The 24,941-nt window shown below is 40.6% G+C and overlaps 1 protein-coding gene across 11 annotated transcripts in view; it reads left to right on the forward strand.

Moving 5' to 3' along the window:
- SMOC1 (SPARC related modular calcium binding 1) overlaps window positions 1-24,198 on the forward strand; it is a 321,506-nt gene extending 297,308 nt beyond the window's left edge. For 6 of the 11 annotated variants that reach the window (XM_082242601.1, XM_082242606.1, XM_082242607.1 and 3 more), the window contains 4 exons: window positions 6,390-6,495; window positions 7,968-8,215; window positions 21,236-21,289; window positions 23,726-24,197. In XM_082242601.1, the coding sequence (XP_082098727.1) occupies window positions 6,390-6,495; window positions 7,968-8,215; window positions 21,236-21,289; window positions 23,726-23,742 (425 nt within the window). In that variant the 3' untranslated portion in view covers window positions 23,743-24,197. Of the gene's footprint in view, window positions 1-6,389; window positions 6,496-7,967; window positions 8,216-21,235; window positions 21,290-23,725 lie in introns of all 11 variants that reach the window. The other 5 variants (XM_082242610.1, XM_082242602.1, XM_082242611.1 and 2 more) reach the window with 2 other exon arrangements.
- The last annotated feature ends 743 nt before the right edge of the window (window positions 24,199-24,941 follow it).

Below are 24,941 nucleotides of genomic sequence, written 5' to 3' on the forward strand. Positions count from 1 at the left end.
GCAGAGCAGAGAGGTCTTGACTGACAGTCAGCAGCTCTCTGCTCAGGAAGCTGTAAGAACCGAGTGATTGAACATGAACACCGCTGTTCTCGGTGAAGAGGCGGTGGTGGACAAATGCAGCATCGGACCGATGCTACATCCACCTAGGTAAGTATAAATGTGCAATAACCCTGATTCCCATACTTCTTTTTTAAGATTTGTTTTATCCTTAGGCGCAAAGGGGCTAATATGTCACAGACGAGTTTGCTTATGATCTGATATGCCTACCCTTGCAAAAATTCTAGTTTTCCCCTTGCCCTACATGTATATCACAGTAGAATATTTTTTTGTCTCTGCTATGCTGTTATGAAAAAAAAGTTTGTGGTTTCTGACTTCTAAACGAAAGTAAGAAATGCCACCGGTAACGTTACTCTCCTACAGAGGCACTTGTTTCTGTTGCTAGAGTTCTTGTTACATTTACGTGATCCCCAACTTGTGGAAGGATAAAATATTAACTTAATTGAGCATGTGTGGTTACATTCTTGACAACACCTGGTTGCCGAGGTTTAGGTAAGTGCAGGCCTCCCACAGCAGACAGCTTCTACCATGAACATAAATGCTGAGGTCAAATGAGCGTTTCTATTTAGGTAATGGAGAACAAAGGAAGGAAAAAACTCACAGTCCCTTGTTGATGAATAATTGTTTTATCCCCTAAGCAATAGTTATGTTCTCACTGTGCCTCATAAACACGCTATTATATTGTCACCTGATCATGCCAAAAGCAGCCATACACCTCTAGAGATGGTCTAAAATATTTTTAGATAGTCGTTATTAATTTTTTTTCTCCTATATGCACAACTTTAGTACATTGATGAACTGTATGTTTAGTGATAGATGAAAACTCCTAACTTTTCAAACCATTTCCCTCCGTAGCTCTAATTATCCGGCAGAATCTCAGTTTGGAATATGTCACAATTGAAGGAAATGTGCAATAGAGACATAGACCAGTTTCAAATCACTGAACAGCTCAGTTTTTTGTGTTTGACAAATCATCTTCTTGTGCAGCACTGAATGGGTTAAGAAGTGCTGCTTATGTCCGCCAGCACCCTGATGTAAAGTAGCACAAGCTAAGAAATTCTTCTAACAAAAGCAGTGCTTGGTCCATAAGTTACACCGACAGCTAAAATGAAAAGCATCTGTGCTTCTCTTTGCTCTGTTCTCAATCTCAGCTCATTGTATGAGAATCTGACCTTCTTACATGGATTAGAACACTGTTGATGTTGCAAGGAGAATAGAACTAAGAGCAGCTCAAGAATGAATGCAAAATTACCTTGTTCACTGCGACCAGCTACAAAAACATAATGAAAGCCAAATGAGTTGGATTTACTTCTAATAGCCTAAAAATCAATGGATGCAAATACCGAATAATAAAGAACACTATACATGGAATTATCAGATTAGCAGAGTAAATAGGAACACATTTAACGTACACATGTATTTTCCTAATTCACATGTATGATGCAGGTTGTAGTATGAAGGCATGCAGAGCAGGTACAGAATTTGTGTGGTTTCCAAACTCCTCAGCCAGAGGCTTCATTCAATGTTTCCTGCATTAGGCCCATCCCACAACCATTAAGTGATTAAAGAGCATTTTACCAATATTGATTTATAGTTCTTGTTCACTTTATAAATGGAATGTTTCTTGATAATTATTCTCGTATACATACTGTATAGAGATATTCAGTAAATGGATACAATGCCAAAGTAGGAGAAAAATAGGGTACCCTATCAGACCTCAGCGGCTGGAAGCCATTCTCAGGCTTGGAGGTTCCATTCCTCAGTATGGCATATTCGGCATTTGGGCTGTTGTGGCCCAAAAAAGTAGCATTTTAGACACTGTATGCAATGATATGTAGCCAATAAAGATTCTGCAATGCAGAGTTCACTGAGTTTCTGGCTGCTTGTTTGTAAATATACAATGCCAAAGTATCAAAGTGTCAGTTATTCCATAGATCTGTACTGACTACAGCAATGCAATGCAGGCATCTGGTGGTGCCTGGGTTTCCGCCTTTCCTTGATATCACCCATGATAGGCTTTGCTCTTTGTAGGCCTGTTGTTGCTAAGGTTGCCACCTTTCTTTGATATTGGCTTTGATAGGCTTGACTGATGTGGTCTGGTGATAAGTGCTACATCACAGTGAGGCCTATGGCAGACTAGCTGTCCTGTAGCTGATGACAATTCACCCTAATAGAGCACCTGACTTTTCATAAAGCATTGCTATTTCACTGGTCAAAACAGCAGTGAAAAGCTAGAAATAACACTTTGCTGGTCCGAACAACAAGGAAGACACTCCATAGAAGTAGTGGTTGTTTTATTAGCCCTCCTAATTATAAACTAGTGTGACAGATTTCAGGTGATGGTAAACACCCCTGTGCATAGCCCATTCACACAGGGGCGACACGACTTGCCGGGGCGACCTGTGAAGTCGCGGTGCACAGCGTGCCCCTTGACCTCGGCGCGACATGCACGGACTTCATATCATTGAAGTCAATGCAAGTCGCCTCCAGGTCGCCCCAAAGTAGTACAGGACCCTTTTTCTAAGTCGGAGCGACTTGTGTCGCTCCTATTAGAATGGGTCCTGTGCTAATCAATGGCAGGTGACCCACCACGACTTGTCAGGCGACCAAGTCGCCTGACAAGTCGCGCTTGTGTGAATGGGGACTTATCCTTCCTAACAACACACAGAAAGGTCAGCAGAGATGCAGGATACCCCTTGCTATGTTATTAAAGTTGATATAACGTTTGATAAACCACTCATTCTTTTTTTTTTTAAATGATTTTTATTGTTTTCAATTTAACAATACAACACAGAGACTGCATGTTGAACAAAAATACAACCACTACATACAGTCAGTGATATATAAGCAAAAAACAAAGCACCAAAACAGAAAAAAAGGGGGGGTTACAAAATTACACCTGGGAACTGTACAGCACTCTCCACATCCTAGGAGAAAGTAAGGATACACTCTCGCCCCACCTGCAGTAAAGTCATCAGGAATTTTATAATCGTAAAAAATAAATTTAGATTTTTCTGGTTCGAACATAATGTTGTACATAGAGAGCCCCCATATATACAGTAGATTTCAACAGTCTACAAAGAACCAGAACATTAGTCCATGAATTGCACAGAGTCTTATGACTCCCATAAAGTGGTTCTGCAAATATAATAAAGAAACCCTTCTACCACATCTCATCATACTGATAAAAACAACTGTATATTAATATATACAGTTATATCACTCCAGAAATAAAGAGATTATTCTCCCACTCTACAAGACTCTGGTCCGGCCACATCTGGAGTATGCTGTCCAGTTCTGGGCACCGGTCCTCAGGAAGGATGTGCTGGAACTGGAGAAAGTCCAGAGAAGGGCAACAAAAATAATTAGGGGAATGGAGGACATCGGCTATGAGGAAAGACTGCAAGCACTGAACTTATTCTCTATGGAGAAGAGACGCTTGAGGGGGATATGATATCAATGTACAAATACTGTACTGGCAACCCTAGCATATAGAAAAACCTTTTCAGAGAAAGGAAATACAATAAGATGCGTGGCCACTCACTAAAACTAGAGGAAAGGCGGTTTAACCTTAAAGTACATAAGGGGTTCTTCGCTGTGAGAGCAGTAAGGATGTGGAATTCTCTTCCACAAGCAGTGGTATCAGCAGGGAGCATTGATAGTTTCAAAAACTATTAGATGGGCACCTTAAAGACCACAACATAGAGGGGTATACAATGTACGGTTAACAGCAAACACACATCATAGGTTGAACTGGATGGACTGATGTCTTTTTTCAACCTCACTAACTATGTAACTATGTAAAGTAAGATACCTCAGCAGGAATACCATACATCTTGTTATACAATGCAGTCACCCAGAAACATTACATACATGTATGCAAACAGTCAGGGCAAATAACACACAGGTCACCTAATTCAAAATGGACATCGTGGAGAACTAGAACTATGCCCAAAAAGAAAAGCAATCAATCAGAAACAGTGTGTGGGGATTGAATCCATCCTCTCCATACTTTATCAAATTTATGAAGTGCCACTTCATAAGTAAGCCCCCTTATAAAAGGGAAGTGTCTTTTTCATTAGGGCTTTTCAGGCATCCACAGAGGGTGCTGTCACTTTCTTCCAACTAAGAATAATTAATGTTCTAACATAAAAATACAGTAATATAGGGAGAGTGCGTATAGCTCTTGTGGGAGCCATCCCGTCCACCAAACTTAACAAGCATGTCCGAATGGCAGGACTAAGGGGTATACTGTAGTAGTGATGGACTGAATACACTGAAGGACATCTGTCCAATATACTTGTATGTGAGGGCATTCTCAAAAAATATGCATAAAGTCTGCTCCAGAAACGGATCACCCCCAACATGAAAAGGAGCTATCTTCAAACATTTTGGCCAATTTAGCTGGGGTCAGGTATATTCTATGTATAAATGTATAATATATTAGGACGTCTCTTGCTGAAACCAACCTAGTAAAGGGTACCTCCCAAACATCCTCCCAATCCTCATTATCCATATCACGCACAGAAGTAGTCCAAAGCTCTCTGCAGGTTTGTAGCATTATGGTAATTTCAGGGAACAGATATTTATAAATGGTAGACAGGGGTTTAAATAAATCATCCTACCGCAGAATGGCTTCTAGTTCAGAAGATCAAAAAGAGACCTGGGCTGGACTGAATTGAGAGTGATATGCATGCCTCAAAAAACTAATTCTTAAAACAAATCTTTTACTATTTTAGGGGTGATGCACACACTTTATTTAGTGCATCTCTACTCAAAAAAAAGTTCATAATCCCCCTCCCACTATATAGCATGCATATGCCAATGCCTATACTTACTGTCCTGCTGCCATCTGCTGCTCTAATTATCTCCTTGGTAAAAGTCCCAGTATTTCTGGGTATGGGCATACTTGCATGTTCTGCTTTCCTCCCACAATGCCACATTTGGTGCCTGAGTAACCAGTTGCCAAGCTTGCAAGTTGCCAGACCTATTTAACCTCAGACCTAATATAGGCTTGGTTAAACCGCCGAATGATCAATGTCTCCTCAGTTATCAAACTAGAGGTACATTTATATGGGCAAGTTGCGCTAAAAAATTGAAACATATAATATAATATATATGGTATAAAAATGTCCGTATAGATGTCCAGTAATGGAAAAGTGAAGTGAGGTAACTGTGCAGGTACCGCTTACCGGAAACAAAATATGTGAAGGCCAAAATGAGACAAATTTGTCTTATTTTGGCCTTCACATATTTTGTTTCCGGTAAGCGGTACCTGCACAGTTACCTCACTTCACTTTTCCATTACTGGACATCTATACGGACATTTTTATACCATATATATTATATTATATGTTTCAATTTTTTAGCGCAACTTATCTATATTATTGTTTTTTTGGGGTGTCGGTCACACTTGAAGTTGCTGCTTTTTCTTCTTCTTTTTGGACTAGCGCAGTTGTCTCCTATTTCTTTACATTTATATGGGCACCAACATGGGGCAATTGGCATGTGTTTTAACACTTAAATGAGACATTTCTAACACCCCAAAGGACTGAAAAGGGTATACGAAGGTGAACATCAGGCAGCACTGAGGCCACAAGCTTCCAATGACTTCACTTACTTATGGCAATAACAGCAGGAAAAAACGGAGACCCTAAACAACACAGGTCATTTCCTTCCCATATCTTACGTCTTTGAGGAAGTTCTGGCTCCTCTACTTGAGCCATGTAAGGAAGTCCAGTATATTGGAACCTTAAGGCTAGGTTCACAGTGATGCGAATTGGATGCGGGTTTCCCTGCATCACATTCGCTTGACAGGAGACTGTGACCGGCTCTCAATGGAGCCAGTTCACACATCTCCGGGATGGCCATGAAGCGCAGTGCACAAGGGTCCTGTGCATCTTCGGCTCTGTTTCAGGTCCAACTTGGCAAATACTTGGGCCTGATTCGTCCCTGAAATGGAGAACACTGATGCACCGGACCCCTGCCGTGAGCCATGTCTGCACACAGTGTGAGCCCAGCCTTAATTACAGGGCCCAGGTAAAGACTCTTCAAAATAATAGAAGGACTGGCAAAAATAATGAAAAATATTTGCAACAAAATTTAAATAAAAAAGGATTGATACCATAAGGTATTAAGATCGGTAGCATCCCTCTTTTAAAAGTATTTGATTGTGCTAGGTTATACAGAAATCACTAACAGGAGTTTTATTAATGGGCCACATACATTTTTCCATGAAAAAAAAAAAAACTAAACTTTAACTCCGAAGTTTTATAAAGAGACCACAAAATGACAGTGTTCAGTTAGTTGATTCATGCTTTTTTTTTCAACAGGATGTCCGGACGGGAAGAAACTGGAGTTCATCACAAGTTTGCTGGATGCTCTCACTACAGATATGGTTCAAGCCATTAACTCAGCTGCCCCGGCAGCAGGTGGCAGGTTAGTCCTCAAATACAAGCTGGGCATAGACCTGAAAATCAATGAAAAAAACTATAATGTTATCATATCTGCAAAACTAGCAGTCACATTTATTAACAACTCAACATAACATCCTATTAAACCAAGCTTGTGTTATCTGAGTCACTCAGTCTGTGTGGTATGGGCTCTAGGAAAATCTTTAAAGCAGTGTTTTGTGGTCACATTTATGAAGAGACTTAACATGTAGGACTGCCAAGAATTTTACTTTTATGGCTTTTAAGGGAAACCAAAAGGCAGGACAGTGTAAGTGTGTCTATAGCTATCCCCTTAGGCATTAACCACACAGACTGTATCTTGCTGAGAAAACCGGTATTCCTGTGCTGAAACATTAAAGAACTAAGCAAAGCTAAGCACTGCTTGTATCTAAACAAACAATTATACCTATCTGTATCATAATCCCATATAACCTATCTGGTGAAAGAAAGCTAAAGTGAATCTGTCATGTCCACCGAAGTGATTACACAAAGCTAACTGAGAAAGTGCATACCCCTTTCAGGGCACAAAACTACATTCACATGGTTTAAAATAATTTTGTTTGTGTTTGGCAGGATACTGGATCTCAGGCCCAAGTTGCTCATTGAGCCTCTTGACTATTTAAGTCAAGATTAGATCCCACCCACTCCCAATGGTAGATCTACCCCTGTCATTCAGCTATTTAATGCTAAAGTATCTGTGATCTGGCATTTGACAACTACAGCCATATGGTTCTGTACAACAGTAGTGATATAAACTTACATCGGCACCATTGTAGCTTCTATGGTTATGTCCTAGACAACTATTTCTGGTCAAATCTCTTAGGAGCTATAGAGGTTGTCTTGAAAAAAATCATCAGTTCTTCTCCAAGCTCAGATAGCCATTTTCTGGATACCCCCAAAACTTACCAACACACATTTCACATTTGAGCAGATCTGAACCACGAAAAAGGGGACTTTATTTAGTGCAGGCTATAGAGGAGGCAGTGGGTATAAACACAAAAATAAAATCATTTTTAAGGGGGTCTTATTGCAAATAAAGATGATGATACTTTTTCTAGACTTAGGCACAGTAGGCCTATAGGAGGAGGAAAAGAAGTGGCTTTTACTAAGTCAGCATTACATTATTTACCCATCTTCAGAAATCCAGCCATCTAACATTGGATTATTGTCATAATATTGTAAGTCAAGTTATCTTTTGAAAACTATTCTGTATTTCTAGCCTCCCAGGATCACTAAATAGTAATATAGTTGAAACGTTAAAAAAAGGATTGAAAGCTTTTGCACATAATTCTTACTCACATTTATGTCCTCTGGTGTTTACAAATGATGCCCAAGTATGTATAAGTTAGTCATGCTCCACAATTTGTAATGTTAGGTTTTTGAAGCTAATTTGTTACATTGGTGAGGTTTGCATGGCTCTAATACACATTAAATAATCACTGAAATATCTTCTTTTAGATTCTCCGAACCAGATCCAAACCACACTTTGGAGGAACGTGTGGTTTTCTGGTACTTCAATCAGCTAGACAGCAATGGCAGTGAAGACATCAATAAGAAGGAGATGAAACCTTTCAAGAGATACGTAAAGAAAAAAGCCAAGCCCAAGAAATGTGCCAGGAAGTTCACTGACTACTGTGATCTAAATAAGGACAAATCCATCTCACTCACAGAGTTAAAAGGATGTCTAGGTGTTCGTAAGGACCCAGGTAGGCAGATGGACTTTCTCATTTCTTCTAATTTTAGATGTCTTAACATTGCAACAAAGATGTTATCATCTACAACACCAAAGTTTCAGTTACATTCAGTTTTGTGCATTATCAACAAAGTCCATGGCCTGGGGCCAATGGGAGGCACACGGCCACCCAAATGTTGCTGACTGTCTAACACATTCCCCGGTATAATGGCATGTTCCAGAATGTCAACCTGCCTGCCAGTGCAATCTGGCTGGGCCCTCATTTTTGCTAACTTTCACGTGTGCAGATTTTTATTGCTGAAATAGTGTACTGGGTTCTTATGATTCATGCACCTAGAATCAAACTACTAACAGAATAGAGAGATGGTTTGCTTACACTTCTAGTGATCAATGCTGAGGCAGAGCAGGTAAACTTGTTGTTTCCAGCCCTCATCCCCACTATCCTGCTTTAGCATGCCTTGTGCAGCCATGATGTTTTTTCTTGTTAGAATGTGGTAGGGGAAATCGCACAAGACAGAAAGTGTGAACCAGCACTTAAATATATTGGCGCAAATTTTAATTAATCAGGAATGGACTCATTAGGAACCAACTGCACCCAAACAAGATATTTATGTCTTATGTGGTGGTGGGCAAGGCTAATCATATACTGGTCACTGATACGCTAGAGGCTCTAGGGGAAAGGTAGGCCAGCCAACATTGAAAATTCTGTTCTTCTGTGATAGCGATTCCAAAATAATAGGATATTGTAGAATGATGGTGTTGATAAAATTTGTGAGCTGAAAGGGGATGATCTTGTGAGGATTAGAAACTATTATAGAGAAATCATCTACTGAGAATAAGGACAATGGATGATTCAACTCATGGATGGTTGCACCATAAGGTGATATTGCTTGCGGATGGTGTTGACAACTGAGGTTAGAAATCAGGGCTAATACATGCATACATACATACATACATACATACATACATACATACATACATGTCTGTAAGAGTAGGTTGTTCCAACTCAAATTCACAGCAGGATTCAACATTTATTTGGTGGTCAGTTCCCAAATGGGGGAAGATATAAACAGCACAGTGTGACGCTAGCCGAGGTGACCATTGCTCCTATTAAAAGTGATTTTTTAGTGTAAAAATATATACTAAATTATTACAAACATGTATCAATGTTATATATTAAACAGGACAATCACATGCAGTCTAATGTTGTTAAAGTAATGATTTTCTTATGTAAAAACTCAACTCTTGTGTTGGCAAACGTGTGTCTATGCAGTGTTTTGCCTCTTTTTTCCACTTTACACATATTCTTTCTAGCTTCCCTGCCTTGCTATCTTTCATAAGTTTTATACAGATATGTATTCAAAGCAAATTTTTTCACAGTACATAAAGCTAACATTATAAAAAAGAGTATGCTCAATCAAGAAACAAAACTTCAGTGTGGAGTGGGGTCAAGCTTGATACACTATACCATGGGTCTCTGATCTTTCCAAATAAAGGGCCAGTTTACTGTCCTTCATACTTTAGGGGGCCCACACTTTGCTCATTGGGGGAGAAAAATGCCCGGTATCAGTGGATGTAACCAATGTCCCATCATTGGTATAAGTGAGAGGAACTGTGACCCATCATTGGTATTAGTAGGAGGAAAAGTGCCCCATCATTGGTATTAGTAGGAGGAAGAGTGCCCCATCATTGGTATTAGTGAGAGGAACTGTGACCCATCATTGATATTAGTAGGAGGAAGAATGCCCCATCATTGGTATTAGTAGGAGGAAGAGCGTCCCATCATTGGTATTAGTGAGAGGAACTGTGACCCATCATTGATATTAGTAGGAGGAAGAATGCCCCATCATTGGTATTAGTAGGAGGAAGAGTGCCACATCATTGGTATTAGTGAGAGGAATAGTGCCCCATCATGGGTATTAGTGGGAGGAATGGTGCTCCATCATTGGTAGCAGTAGGAGGAAGTGTGCCCCATCATTGGTATTAGTGAGAAGAATAGTGCCCTATTAATGGTAGCAGTAGGAGGAACAGCGCCCCATTGTTGGTAGCATGGAAGACATAGGGCCCCATTGCTGGTGTCTGAGGGAGGAAGATCCAAAGCACTGGTGTCAATTTAAGGAAAAGAGCCTTGTATCAGTGGGACTCGCGCCCCATTGTTGGTGTCAATGGAAGGAAGATTGCCGCATAGTTGGTGTCAGTTGGAGAAAGAGTGCCCCATCGTTGGTGTCAGTGAGAGGAATAGTGATTTGTAGGAGTGGGAAAAATAGTGCCCCAAAAACCAGATAATGGCAAGCAAACGGCCACATTCGGCCCTTGGGCCGCAGTTTGGAGACCACTGCCCTATACTCTGTGTTCCCACCCTAACAGTTCCTAACAGCTGATAAAAGTCCTTCCATACATGTCAAAAGTTCACAATCACCTGGATGTTACAGCTGTGAATAGTGTGCGACCTTTAGCATATACAGCAATGAAAAATGCTACATGGAGTTTTTCAGCCAGTGTGAGAATGCTCCTGAGAAGATTATACTAGTATTGATTTTATAGCAATGCACAACCTTCTTCACCGATATTACCATAGTGTGTGGTATGAAAATGTCTGCAAGGTTTGTCAACTATATTATCAGAAGATTTCCTACCCTACAGAACAATTCAAATTTGTAAAGAAAAGCGCACGCAACCTCGGGCAATAACGCTTTAATAAAGGACAACAACACAGTACATTGGAATTGCACTCACACTTTTCCTTTAAGACAATCGCTTTACAGCATTCCAACAGGAGCTACTCGCTCCTCCCGTTCCTCCAGATGGTGACTCTGCGGTCTCCTCATTCGCGGCTGCCGCCGCTGTTTCCCCGCTCTCCTTCACTTCCTGTGTTGCCTGGTCACCGGATGCCGGTTCTAGTGCGCCTGTGCACTATACCAACGTAATCTACGGCGCCTCAGGAGAGCCTCAGCCAAAGCCGGAGCCACAAGTTGTACGGAGCTGCGAGGTGGGAGATTCAAGACACGGGTGCACTGCCTCTGCTGTTACTACGGACAACGCGTTTCGGAGGCGGAGCCTCCTTCCTCAGGTCCCACCTTGCTTCCTGCTAACGCCCCTCCCTATATACCCGGGATACCATCGGCCCTAATTATTTAATTGTGTATTCTTAAAGGGGCCAGTAACCAATAATCCTTATCCACCTTGGCTGGGACGGGAGAAGCAAGGGGCTATCCACTTTTAAAAAACATATATTAAAAAACATACATTAAAGATACAGTTTAAGATACAATTTAAAATACAATTTAAAATTTAAAATACAATTTAATACCAGCGCAGATATTAACCAGAGCTATTATAGATACATGTTTGGATATCACATTCCCTACATAGCAATGGTTGTCTCCTGCTAAAAATACATAAACGTATCCTAAAAGTATATATGTATATAAGACTCTAAGCTACATCAGCATTTCCTAATACCAATAGTCGACGGATCATATTAATTCCACATTATCTCTCATCCATCTACCAGGATAATTTCATAAGTCAGGATAATACACATAATAAATATATAAAAAATATATAAAAATACTAGTCTCATTAGAATTCAGTAAGATAAGATTCAATTCCATATGGCACATATGCAAATATCAATTAGTATATGAGGATACTACTCCATATGGGCCAACCAAATGTACTACACGACAGTTGTTTATATTTCTACACACACACACACATATATGTGCGGCCATGGAGAGTATTACCAGCAGACTCTCCCAATATGTGGATCTCCATCTACAGCCGATAGTTACATCACTCCCGGCATACATTAGGGATTCCACACAGGTGCTGGAGATACTACAGAATTATAGGTGGGAACCCAACTATCTGTGGCTATCCCTGGATGTGTGCTCCCTGTATACTTCAATACCCCATGAGGGAGGACTAAAGGCCGTAGAACACTTCCTGTCGGGTGCGGAGTACCTCAATCCAGACCAGTCTGGATTTATCAGTGCTTGCACGCAGTTTGCACTGGAAAGGAACTATTTCGAGTTCCAGGGAAAACACTATAGACAGATTTCAGGCACTGCGATGGGCGCACATTTTGCACCATGCTATGCAAACTTATTCATGGGGTTTTGGGAAAAATTCCATATTTGGATGCAGAACCCGTTTGCACAGCATTTGGTGTACTATGGGCGTTACATCGATGATGTAATAGTAATATGGGATGGTACAGCTGATAGGGCAGTAGAATTTGTGAACTACTGTAACACCAATCCGTATGGCATTAGGTTTACGCATGTACTAGATGCGAAGTCCCTTGTATTTTTGGATCTAGAATTGACCTGGAATGAAGAAGGGGCTATCACCTCCAAAACGCATTTTAAGGAAACAGCAGGTAACTCTTATTTACATTGGAAGAGCTGCCATTTGCCCAAATGGAAAGAAAACATACCCTACAGTCAATTCTGTAGGCTGCGTAGAAATTGCACAGACACTGAGCAATATCTGTTGCAAGCTAAAATTTTAGAGAAAAAATTTATGGAGAAAGGGTATGCTGTGCAGCATATACAAAAAGCCAGAGATCGCTATATAGAAGGCTGTAGTAGCAAGGCAGCTGTGGAGAACGGTGCTCCCCGAGAGGTTATGTTTATTACAAAATTCAATAACCAACATTGGGCCATTAAGAGAGCTTTGCAGAAACATTGGCCTATTCTGCAGCAGGATGCAGCCTTAGGTAGAGTGCTCCCTAAAAAACCCAAAGTGGTGTTTAGGCGGGCTAGCAATGTAAAGAGTCTGGTTGCTCCAAGCAAAATAAAAAGTATGAAATGCCAAAATAGAGCATCCACTATCCCAGTTCTCTTTAATATGGTAGGCTCCTACAAATGCAAGCAGAGCAGATGTAAGGCTTGTGCATTTATGCAACATGGCAAAAGTAGCTTTACATCAGTTGCAGGGCGCTCCTATAATATCAAACAATTCATTAGCTGTGGTACACAGTTTGTGGTCTATGGCTTGAGGTGCCCATGTGGCTTAATTTATGTTGGCAGGACAGTTAGAGCAATGCGCACCAGGTTTGGCGAACATCGCCGGTTTATTGAGCAGAAAAAAGACAAGCACAGCGTGCCAAGACACTTCTGTAAAGCGCATGGTGGGGATACTGCAGGCCTGGAATTATTTGGGATTGAAGCCATATCTATGACTCTCCCAGAAGGTGAAAGGTTTTCGATCCTGTGCAGGCAAGAAACATTCTGGATCTTTACGCTTGGGTCCATGTCGCCGGGTGGGCTCAATGAGGAGCTGGAAGTCAACACGATCATTTGACATATCAGCACGGGGGTGTGGGCATGGTAGAGTGGGTTCCAGCACATGCACATACACATGGTTACCAAGGGTAGGGAACATAGTCCCTGCCAGGCCATGTGTCTGTGAAGTGTGCACGGAGGCATACGCACATTCGTGTCCACACAACAATATCTGAGCAGCTGGGTATGTGAATAGGTGTATATGTATAGATATATATTTGGGGATACTCAGGGTGTCACCACCGATGGGTATGTGTAGGTATATATATGTGTATTTCTCATGTGTGTGTGTATACATATATATATATATATGTGTGTGTGTGTGTAGAAATATAAACAACTGTCGTGTAGTACATTTGGTTGGCCCATATGGAGTAGTATCCTCATATACTAATTGATATTTGCATATGTGCCATATGGAATTGAATCTTATCTTACTGAATTCTAATGAGACTAGTATTTTTATATATTTTTTATATATTTATTATGTGTATTATCCTGACTTATGAAATTATCCTGGTAGATGGATGAGAGATAATGTGGAATTAATATGATCCGTCGACTATTGGTATTAGGAAATGCTGATGTAGCTTAGAGTCTTATATACATATATACTTTTAGGATACGTTTATGTATTTTTAGCAGGAGACAACCATTGCTATGTAGGGAATGTGATATCCAAACATGTATCTATAATAGCTCTGGTTAATATCTGCGCTGGTATTAAATTGTATTTTAAATTTTAAATTGTATTTTAAATTGTATCTTAAACTGTATCTTTAATGTATGTTTTTTAATATATGTTTTTTAAAAGTGGATAGCCCCTTGCTTCTCCCGTCCCAGCCAAGGTGGATAAGGATTATTGGTTACTGGCCCCTTTAAGAATACACAATTAAATAATTAGGGCCGATGGTATCCCGGGTATATAGGGAGGGGCGTTAGCAGGAAGCAAGGTGGGACCTGAGGAAGGAGGCTCCGCCTCCGAAACGCGTTGTCCGTAGTAACAGCAGAGGCAGTGCACCCGTGTCTTGAATCTCCCACCTCGCAGCTCCGTACAACTTGTGGCTCCGGCTTTGGCTGAGGCTCTCCTGAGGCGCCGTAGATTACGTTGGTATAGTGCACAGGCGCACTAGAACCGGCATCCGGTGACCAGGCAACACAGGAAGTGAAGGAGAGCGGGGAAACAGCGGCGGCAGCCGCGAATGAGGAGACCGCAGAGTCACCATCTGGAGGAACGGGAGGAGCGAGTAGCTCCTGTTGGAATGCTGTAAAGCGATTGTCTTAAAGGAAAAGTGTGAGTGCAATTCCAATGTACTGTGTTGTTGTCCTTTATTAAAGCGTTATTGCCCGAGGTTGCGTGCGCTTTTCTTTACAGATTTGAATTGTTTTGATCCGCCCCCCCCCCCCCCCCCCAGTGGAGTGAGAGAGGAGCAGCAGCAACCAGGACATTTCAGCTATAAAACATACAAACAAAGGAGGTGAATACATGGACAGCGCCATGGGCTGGTGAAGTACTCCTCTTTGTACTTGTTGTATATCAGCATGTGCAGGATCTGTCCTTCTTGATTGTCCTACCCTACAGAATAATTTTGTGAATGCCAGGAGTTCCCAATCAAGGATACTGGGGTCGCTGTAGTTTGGGTGGTTTCATCCATTCTAGTTTTGCAACATCTGTGTAATTTTCTGCAATAAGCTAAAAGCTTATATTGTTTTCATGTGACTAGCTGTAGGTCATCCAGCAGTCCCCTTTATTTCTCAATGACTCTTTGTTCATTCTAGCATATATCTTCATAACTGGAATATTTATATAGTGGAATAGCATGTATTGTGTAGCATAAAATCTTATCACTAATAAATGTTGCACTGTCAACATCATGGAGGATTCTAGGATTCATTGTCATGCTGTCTGTAGTATGTATTGTGAAGGAGGAAGATGGCCATGTCTCTTATGCTAAGCAAAGGAAAATACTTTAAAGGTGATCATACTAATTCAGCTCTTTCAATCCAGATGCTTTCCTGTAAACTGCTATTAACAGACTCAGAGAAAGTGCTTGTCTGAATAGTTTGTAAAGTTTATGTCAGAGACAGGTGTGTAAGCGGCTTGCAGCGTAATACTACAAGTGATTTACTGCCAGCCATACAAGATAGATGGACTTACATAGTCTCCTTTTTTGTCCAAAAAATATTCTGCTCTCTGTTGGTACTGCTTAGAATAATAGAAAGCCACACTTTCTCAACCTGTGTAACATGGAGGAACCCTTGAAATACCTTTCAGGTAACAGGGAACTCAGGGAGCTAACACTTACTATATCTACAGTGCAAGGTGCATTGGCATGAACAGTAAATTAAGATATAAGAATAAATAATAGGAATAATGAATGTGGTGTACTTAGTGTAATTTACATTCCAGGGTAGCTGTGTAGGACAAACTTATTTCAGTAATAATAATAATAAAACGAAAAAAATAAAATAAAAAATGTCCAGGAAAATAACAGACCATGAATATTGTATTTCCTTTCATTGATGGTCCTTGGAAGAGTGCTCCCTACATTGGTGGGGAATGACGTGCCCCCTTCGATTAGTGGTCAGTGGAGAAGCCCCCCCCTGCCAGGTAGCCAATCAGTAAAGAAGGGTTCCTTTTCCCAGTAATTGGCAGAAGGCCCCTATTATACAAGTAGTCAGTGTGATGAATGCTTAAGAGGTAAAAATTGCTCATTGTTCAAGGAACCCCCAGCAACCTCTGAAGGAAACTTTGGGTTCTATGGAAACCTGGTTGAAAAATGATGCACTAAGGATTCAACTAGTGGTCTCCAAACTGCAGCCCACTGGCCAGATATGGCCCTTTGCTCGCCTTTATCTGGCCCTTGAGGCAATATTCCTCTCATTGAAGCAAGGCATTATTCCTCCTACTGACACCAACAATGAAGCACCGTTCTTTCCTCTCACTCCTTCCAGTGACACCAATTATGGGGCATACATTCATCCACTGATAGAAATGTTGGTACGTTATTCCTCCCACCAACACCAACGATGGGGCACTATTTCTTCCACTGACACCAATAGAGAGGAACTATCCCTCCCACTTACAGAAATGATGGGGCTTTATTCATTTCACTGACACAAAACAATGGGGCACTACTCTTTCCACTGACACCAACAATAGGGCACTAATACTCCCACTGACACCCATGATGGGGCACTATTTGTCCCCCTAATACCAATGATGGGGCCCTATTCTTCCTCTTACACATTTGCTTTATTTTACTCCTGATGTATTTTTTTACTGCCACCGGCCTTAGTCTGGCCCTCCCAAAGTCTGAGGGATAGTAAACTGGCCCTCAGTTTAGAAAGTTTGGAGACCCCTGGATTAATTCTTGCAGTTTGTCTGTGGTTGTTACCTGGCAATGTTCCATGAAAACTGAGTGTGTTTCCCATATTAGTGACTGAGGGCAGCTTTTTTTACATACCTCTTTACATTTTACTTTTGAAGACTCCATCAAAAATATCTTGTCTTCAGAATACCTAGGTCTTTCCCTACTGCAATGTCAGCAAAGGCTAGGAGCCGGATGGTTAGCAGTCTTGCCTTGCCGCACTGGTATGCGGGGTTCAATTCTCATTAGGAATGCTGTCTTCATAGAGTTTGCCTGAGCTGCATAAATTTTCACCCGAAACATACTGATGGGTGAACTATCTCCCATTTAAAACCAGTTGTAGTATGCTGTGTAGATGTTAGATTTTTGACACACCTCCTGTGTACAATTTTATTTTTAAATATTCATGCAAATGCTACTTACAACAAGGGGGGTCTCACTTCTGCATCCTAAGTCTCCAGCAATGAGACCCCTTTATATTGTCAGGTGGGTGGGTGGGTTCCTCAACCTGCAGACATCTTTCCAGTTCTAATTTTACGGTTTTAAGTGTACTGACCCTTTAAACCACTATTTATGCGTTGTGTAATGGGTTATATTTTGCGCATGCTTATATTACAGTGTGCTTCAGAAGAACAAAGGGATTTTTGTTGCATGTTCTTCTCATTATTTTTTTGCATATTCTTCTCATTATGTGCACAAACTATACAGTGGGGAAACAAGAAACTTCTGTTACTTGTTCATAATTCATCATTTTTACACTGGCTCTAACCAGCGCTGCTGTCTGCTGTAGGGGTTAACAGTACTGGATTTTGGCATGTAATCATTATAATTGTATCAGTAATAGAAAACAGAGCTAATCTATCTCTAACAGATAATAGCAGAAAATGTTAAGTGGAGTCTGGTGAGATTTACATTATGTCATCTTAATAACTCTTATGTTATCACAGCTGTCCAAAAATCAGCATTGCCACCACATGTACATATATAGATGAAAAAGCGTATAATTATTACTTGCTGCGTAACAACCATAACACTAGAACTAGATTAGATCAATTACCAAACCATTTTCTGATGCATTTTCAGTTATTTAAGGTCTGTGGTCTGGTTGCATGCAAACAGACTTTTTAGTTGGTGTTATGTTGCCATCTAGTGTTACTTTTAGGAATTGCAGAGTGCAATGTGGTGTAAATTTATAATGAAAGTAGCGGAAATGACTGAATTATGCAGACATCATTAAGCTATGGTGGCTGTAGGCATCAGTACACAGCAAATATAAAGGTACAATACAAAAACTTTAAAAATGTTTGTATGTAAAGGTCTCACTATATAAAACGTGAAAGTAAAACAAATTTGCTAAAGCTAGCTAAAAGCCTACTTAGTCTCAGTAAAAAAAATTTTAGAGTTCAAACCAAAATTCCAATTAAAAGACAACTGTAGTTAAAAAAAAAAAAAAAAAAAAAAAAAAAAACTCCTCCATTACTAACCTCTCCTTTTAAAAATACTAGTTGCTTGGCTGTCATTCTGATCCAGTGGCTTCAATGATTTCTTAGTCACTGACCTGGAAAAAGTATTCAGATCAGAAGATTGTTTTGGGTCAGTTAGGTAAAGCAATTGAAGCACTTTAGGAAGAGGGTCCGCAGTGTTGTTTTACAGTATATATGTATACTCTCAGGACAGGCTCCCTTAAAAATCTGTATTGAAATCTTCCAGACTTAAGCTGAGTAGCACTTTAAAGGGGAATGTTAAAGATTTGGGGTCATTTTTATTAAAACTTTTCTTTAGGTTTATACATTTTTTCCTATATCTTTTTACTACAATCTATACACAATCTTTGTCTTACAGATAAAAATTTAATACATGATAAAGGATTTCTTGATCCTTATAGATTTGCTAAAGAGGCCACTTAAAGATGTATTAAACACAAAAGCAAACATTTATTATATTGTAGCTTACTAATTCTTAGATGTGATAGCTGCATTAGTTTTCATTTTTAGGCCTTCTTTCTTCTATTTTCATCTGGTGATCCAGCCAGTAAGTACATTATTTTTCAAAAGAACAAGCTCTCTTGCAGATACAGATCTGTAGACAGGGATGAGACATACAATTTAACGCTAACAGGGGTGCTTACAATGATTAGCATTTATTTATTTATGTAAAACCTTTATCCAAAAAGGAAAAAGGACTGTTTGTTGTAACTGCTTATAAAGTGTTAGCTGGAGTTTGGCTTTAATTTGTTAATGTATTTAAATCTGCTAGTACATCTAACACTCCTCCCCCCCCCCCCCCCCCAAGACTGGCAATACTGATGTTCAAATGTGCCCCCTGCACTCATTCTTACAGAGTGGAGACACTTTTACAGGAGGTGTGTTAGTGGTCAGACCACCAAGTGAAATCAGGGAAAAATATATTTAAAAAAGAAAACGAATGCAGCCACCATATCTACTGATTGATAAGCTGCAATATATGACATTTTTGGTTTTGGGTTTAACACTGTTTTAAAGTGATTCTAAAGGCTTTTTTTTTTGTTGATAAAAAAAAGCTTCGGCCGACGACCAATCTGCCGATTGTAGGCTTGTTAGTATGATGCCTCCGACAGCCGACAGCGCACATTCGGCCAAAAAGAATCTGTCATGCAAGCATTAAAATTTTTGTATGCCGACACCAGAGCGGCCGATTGTTCGCCAGTCAGTACAGATTTCGGCCGACAGACCGCAGATTTGCAAGACTGGGCATGCTCAGAAAAGGAAAAACACAGGGAAAGTTAACCATTACATGACATCACTTCTGCAGTCGGCTGTAGTCGGCGGACAAAATTCTTGTGCAGTCTTTTGCACTTTTCAACCGACACCGACAGCCCTGGACAAAAGACGGCCGATCGTTCGCCGACGATCGGTACGTGTGTACGGGGCTTTACTTGCACTGTGCAAGGATATTGCACAGAAAGGTTGCTTACCTCCTCTTCTGACAGTCCCTTGCTGGCACAGTCAGATTCTCCCTCCTACAGGTGCCTTCTGCATCAATCCAGGTGCTAAGGAGGCATTGGTGTGTGCACATTCCCGAGCTGGGCTGTGTGCGTCCATAGACACATGTGCCTTAAGCTATGCCCCTGTTCACCCATCACAGGAGTTTGACTGACAGCAGCAGGAGCCTATAGCTCTTCCTGCCCTCTGATTTTCCTGTGAAAGTAAGACGTGATAGTAACAGTGTTGGATTGGGAGACAGTGCTGGAGCGGTGACATGGAGCCAGAGAAGTGTTTAGGAACAGGGCTGGAAGGTCGGGTAATGGGGCATTTGTTTCATTAATGCAGAGAATGGATTAAGGTAAAAAAACATAGACTTTAGAACCACTTTAACTGATACTGAGACTAAAGCTTTGGACTGAGGTGACTGATAAGGGTCATTCACTTGTTAAAGAAGCAAAGAGAGGGCCTTGAAAATGTGAAAAGACGCTCACAGCCCCAACAAGAATGCAAAAGACTTTAATGCATTATAATATTTTCCTGACAAGTCCTGTGGCCAGCAAAGATCACCACTGTGGCTGCCACTTAGAATCCATGTAACACAGGGGAGAAAGTGTTCAGACTGCAATGCAACCTGTTTTGTAATTTTGGTGCCATTCCCAGACAGTGGCCTTCCAGATATTGCAATGCCTGACACCAATCCACATTTGTTTATTCCCCAGAAAGGTATGTGTTTGAGAGACTCACAGGAACAGGAGAGCCCTTATAGTGCAGTATACTTAATGCAAAACAATTGGGAGAAATAAATGTAGAAAGTCTTATCTTGCATCTGGTGAGGTTGCAGGAGACCACTGGATTGGTGTGTGGAACCTTATTGCATCCCATGTGGAGAATGCATCTGTCTCTGTGCAGTTCTTGGGGCAAAGTGGTCGCCCTCAGATGCTCTGGACTGGCCCAGATCATGTTCAGCTGGGTGGAACTTTGAGGTGGTAAAACAATATGTGTAAAAAAAAAAAAAAAAAAACAACCCATCAGGTGGCAGAGGTGCCCCTGTCAAAGGAGAGGATGAGGCTCAGAAGCTACATATGGCTCAAATATTTCTGCATGTCAGCACAAGACATTTGCGTTACACCACATATCTGATGAAGTGGCAGCTATCCACGAAACCCATTATATGGGATAAATCAAAGTCGACCATTAAGGAAATTGATGGCCTCTTGAGATGCATGCTTCCCTTTGAATGTGATGCCTCTATTACCTGATGGGTTGTTTTATGGTTTTCTGCTACAATTCATCTGTTGGATTTGTTGGCAGTGAATCACTAGTGATAGCTATGTGTGTTCTTGGCATGGTATAGGTTGTATATGCACAGCTCATCGTCTATCTTTAATATTTTACCCTTTTATTTTAGGTACTAATGCTGGCAGTTTCCCTCCTGGAAGGAGACCTGGATTGAACCCTTTCAGTGAGTAATCATTACAATAATGGCAATCAATGTAATAAAATGCTTTGCTGTTATTCAGAAGCACCAGTGTGTCTGTGAAAAATCCCAATACATTTATTGTTGGCACAGAGAGTTTTATGCTGGTAGTGTTTGGCACGAGGCTGCCCTAAATTTTACTAGCAAAGTAACCCCAAAAACAAAACAACACTTATGCTGGCCATACACTAGCCGAAAAATCATTCGAAAATCGTCCGTTCGTTCATTTTTCGTCCAGTTAATGGGCACAAATAGAAAATTGTTTTTTTAACTTTTCATAGCCGCAAAATCGAAGGAAGAGTTTAAAAAATTCTGCCGAACGAACGATAAATTGAAAGGTTAATGTGTTTCTCGGCCGAAATGTTTGCATTAGGCATATGTGATAAACTGAAACGAAAAACGTCCATTGAACGATTTATCATTCGAAATTCGGTTGTAAGCCACCCGCAGGGTTTGGGTGGAGATTGATGCCAGGCACTGGGGTGGCTGGCACAAGAGGAGGTGGGGCTGTGCAGCGCTCAGTCATGTATTGTACAAAGACATTTCACCCGCCCTGCTTTCCTCTGTCAGAAAAAAAAAAACATCAACCAGCAAAACATTACCAGCCGCTCACCTCTTCCAGTGCATCGCTGCAGCCCAGTTATAAACCACCACTGACTTGCACCAGTCTGCGGCCCGGGGGTTGGGGACCCCTGCTGTAGAAAAATAAATGTAACCATTGCTACTTTAGGATCCCCATTTATTTGCGAATTCCCTCCAGCATTCTCTATATTTGTTACATTTTACCTCTTCTTACTAAAATGTATTTATTTTCTGTGATTCTTGGCTCCATCCAGTGGTCATATTGTGCAATTTTCCCAACTGATTCTATGGGTTGATTTGCTAAAACTGGAGAGTGCAAAATCTTCTGCAGCTGTGCATGGTAGCCAATCAGCTTCTAACTTCAGCTTCTTCAATTAAGCTTTGGCAAAAAAAAAAACTGTAAGCTGATTAGTTTCTATGTAGAACTGCACCAGATTTTGCACTCTTCAGTTATGGAAAATTAACCCCTATGATTGTTATATATGAACCTTTACTTCTGCCGATAATAATTGAAGACATTTCAATTAGAAGGGATGATAGCTTGGGAGCATTCAATTTTTAGCTGGTTAGTTCACACAGAATGAACGAACATGTAGTTTTGATGAATGACTAGCTATTCAATTATTTTACAAATAGATCCCATAGATGTGTATTGTGTACCCTTTACATTTTACCTTCTCCCTACCACCCAAAGTGGGTAAAAATACTGTAATATGTATTGGCCTTATTAGAGATCCTTTAAGGTAAATCAAGTACTTATGTTGACTTAACCACTTCTGAACCGGAAGATTTTTCCCCTTAATGACCAGGCCATTTTTTTGCGATTTAGCACTGCATTAGTTTAACGGACAATTGCGTGGTCGACGCTGTACCTAAAAAAAAATGAATGTCCTTTTTTTCCCACAAATAGAGCTTTCTTTTGGTGGTATTTGATCACCTGTGCGATTTTTATTTTTGCGCTATAAAAAAGCGACAATTCTGAAGAAAAAACAATATTTTTCATTTTCTGCTATATAACATTCCCCCACAAAAATATAATATTTCATAATAATAAAATTACATCATTTTAGGTCAATTTGTGTTCTGCTACATATTTTTGGTAAAAAAATCCCAATAAGCATATTTTGATTGGTTTGCGCACAAGTTATCGCATCTACAAACTTGGGGGAAGAGTTATGTCATTTTTATTTTATTTACTTTTTTACTAGTAGTGGCGGCGATCTGCGATTTTTAGCGGGACTTCGACATTGCGGCGGACAGATCGGACCCCTAACTATCATTTTTGGGGGGAGCAGTGACATTACTATGGTAATCCGTGCTAAAAATATGCACTGTTACTGTTATAATGGCACTGGCAGGGAAGGGGTTAGGGAAGGGGGTTAACCCAGTGGCGGTCAAAGGGTTAAATGTGAGCCTAGGGGGTGTTTTCTAACTTTGAGGGGGTGGGTGGGTTTATTGGATCAACACAGGGACCTGTGTTCCTAAATAGGAGGAACACAGGAGCCCTGTGATAATAACTGACAGAACAACGGTCTTCTGTGTTTACAACAGCAGACCGCCATTCTGTCTTCCCGGGGAGCGATTGCGGGTGCCCAGCGGCAATCGCGGCCGCCGACCCTGCAGATCAGTTTTCAGCTCAGCTTTCCCTCTCGCCACATGCTCACTCCCATAGGTATGGGTATGGCCATTCATACACCCGAGCCAGCCTGCCGCAGTATATCTGCGGCGGGCAGTTGGCAAGTGGTTAAGCAAACCTCCATTATTTTCTGGATAACATCAATAGTTGACTGCTTATATACAAGTGTTGATAAAATAACACCAGCTTGTATTTTGTTGCAGTAGGTCGTCTAGTGTAGAAGCCCATACACAACTTATGACGTCTGAAGAACAGGAAAGGGACTCATCGCATCCGGATCAATCACAGATGCAGCTGATGGACCTCTCAACGTTTGCACTTTTAAGTGGACTTTATACATAACATTTTTATTCCATTGCCGGAAACACAAGAAGATTCTGCCCTTTTCCCTTTTAGATTTTTTTTTTATTAAAAAGAATCTGCTACTGACAAATTAGTACGTGAATTCATTGTGACTCTGGATAAGAAGAGAGTTTTTGTATATAAATGTATATGTAAATTGTACAGTGCCATTTGTACAGGTCTTCTTAACACTTTTTGTCTTGTCTTTTATAAGTTTCTAGTGGGCACCTTGGCCCTCTTTGCTGGTTTTCATCTTGTGCCTATAGCATTCATGTTTACTTTGCTTGTATTTTGTAAATTAAAAATAAGGATAAAAAAAATGATGCCATGTTTTATTTGAACAAGCTGCTCATCATAGAGGTACACCCCTGTCTATGTGTAAATAATAATAAAAAAAAAAGGTGAACCTAAAACAAAATTGTAAAATGAAGGAATGGCAGTGTTGTCTGTAGCAGTCAATCAGACTTCATCTGTCATTTTTCCTGTAAGGCCGGGTTCACATATGTGTAAAGATGAATGTCACCGCTGCTCCAAAAATCAACATATATTGTGCAACAAATGCTATAAATTAAATAAATAATTATCAACCATATAAATTGTGCCAAAGTGCAAGTGACAAAATAAGTGCAAATGAAAAAGTTCATATATAACTCCAAAAAAGTCCAAAACACATTCCTCCGGGTGCTGCTAGTAGAATCCAGTGGTTAATCCAATATATGTGCAATAGGTGATCACCGTGTGCTCCCCTATGTGCCCGCACTCACTGGAGCAATGATGGGTAATGTAGACTTAGATGATGGATCCCCCACATTACTAACCAGCTCATCCACGGATGTATGTAAACCAGGAAATAAGCTTCTAAAGACTCTCCTCCGCCATAATGCAAAAGACAAATAAACTCACCATAGTGTAAAACGTTTCAAATGTTTATAAAAAATAACCCGACAATATCCACTTACATTAAAATACAGGCAGTTCCTCTGTTTAAGTTCCACGGTTCAGTATGGAACGGCGTGCATTCCACCGGGCGGATATGACGTAAGAAGCTAGTGTCAAGACTGACGCGTTTCTCCCCTC

Source organism: Pelophylax lessonae, assembly GCF_965119305.1.
Source record: "Pelophylax lessonae genome assembly, chromosome: 13".
NCBI lineage: Eukaryota > Metazoa > Chordata > Amphibia > Anura > Ranidae > Pelophylax > Pelophylax lessonae.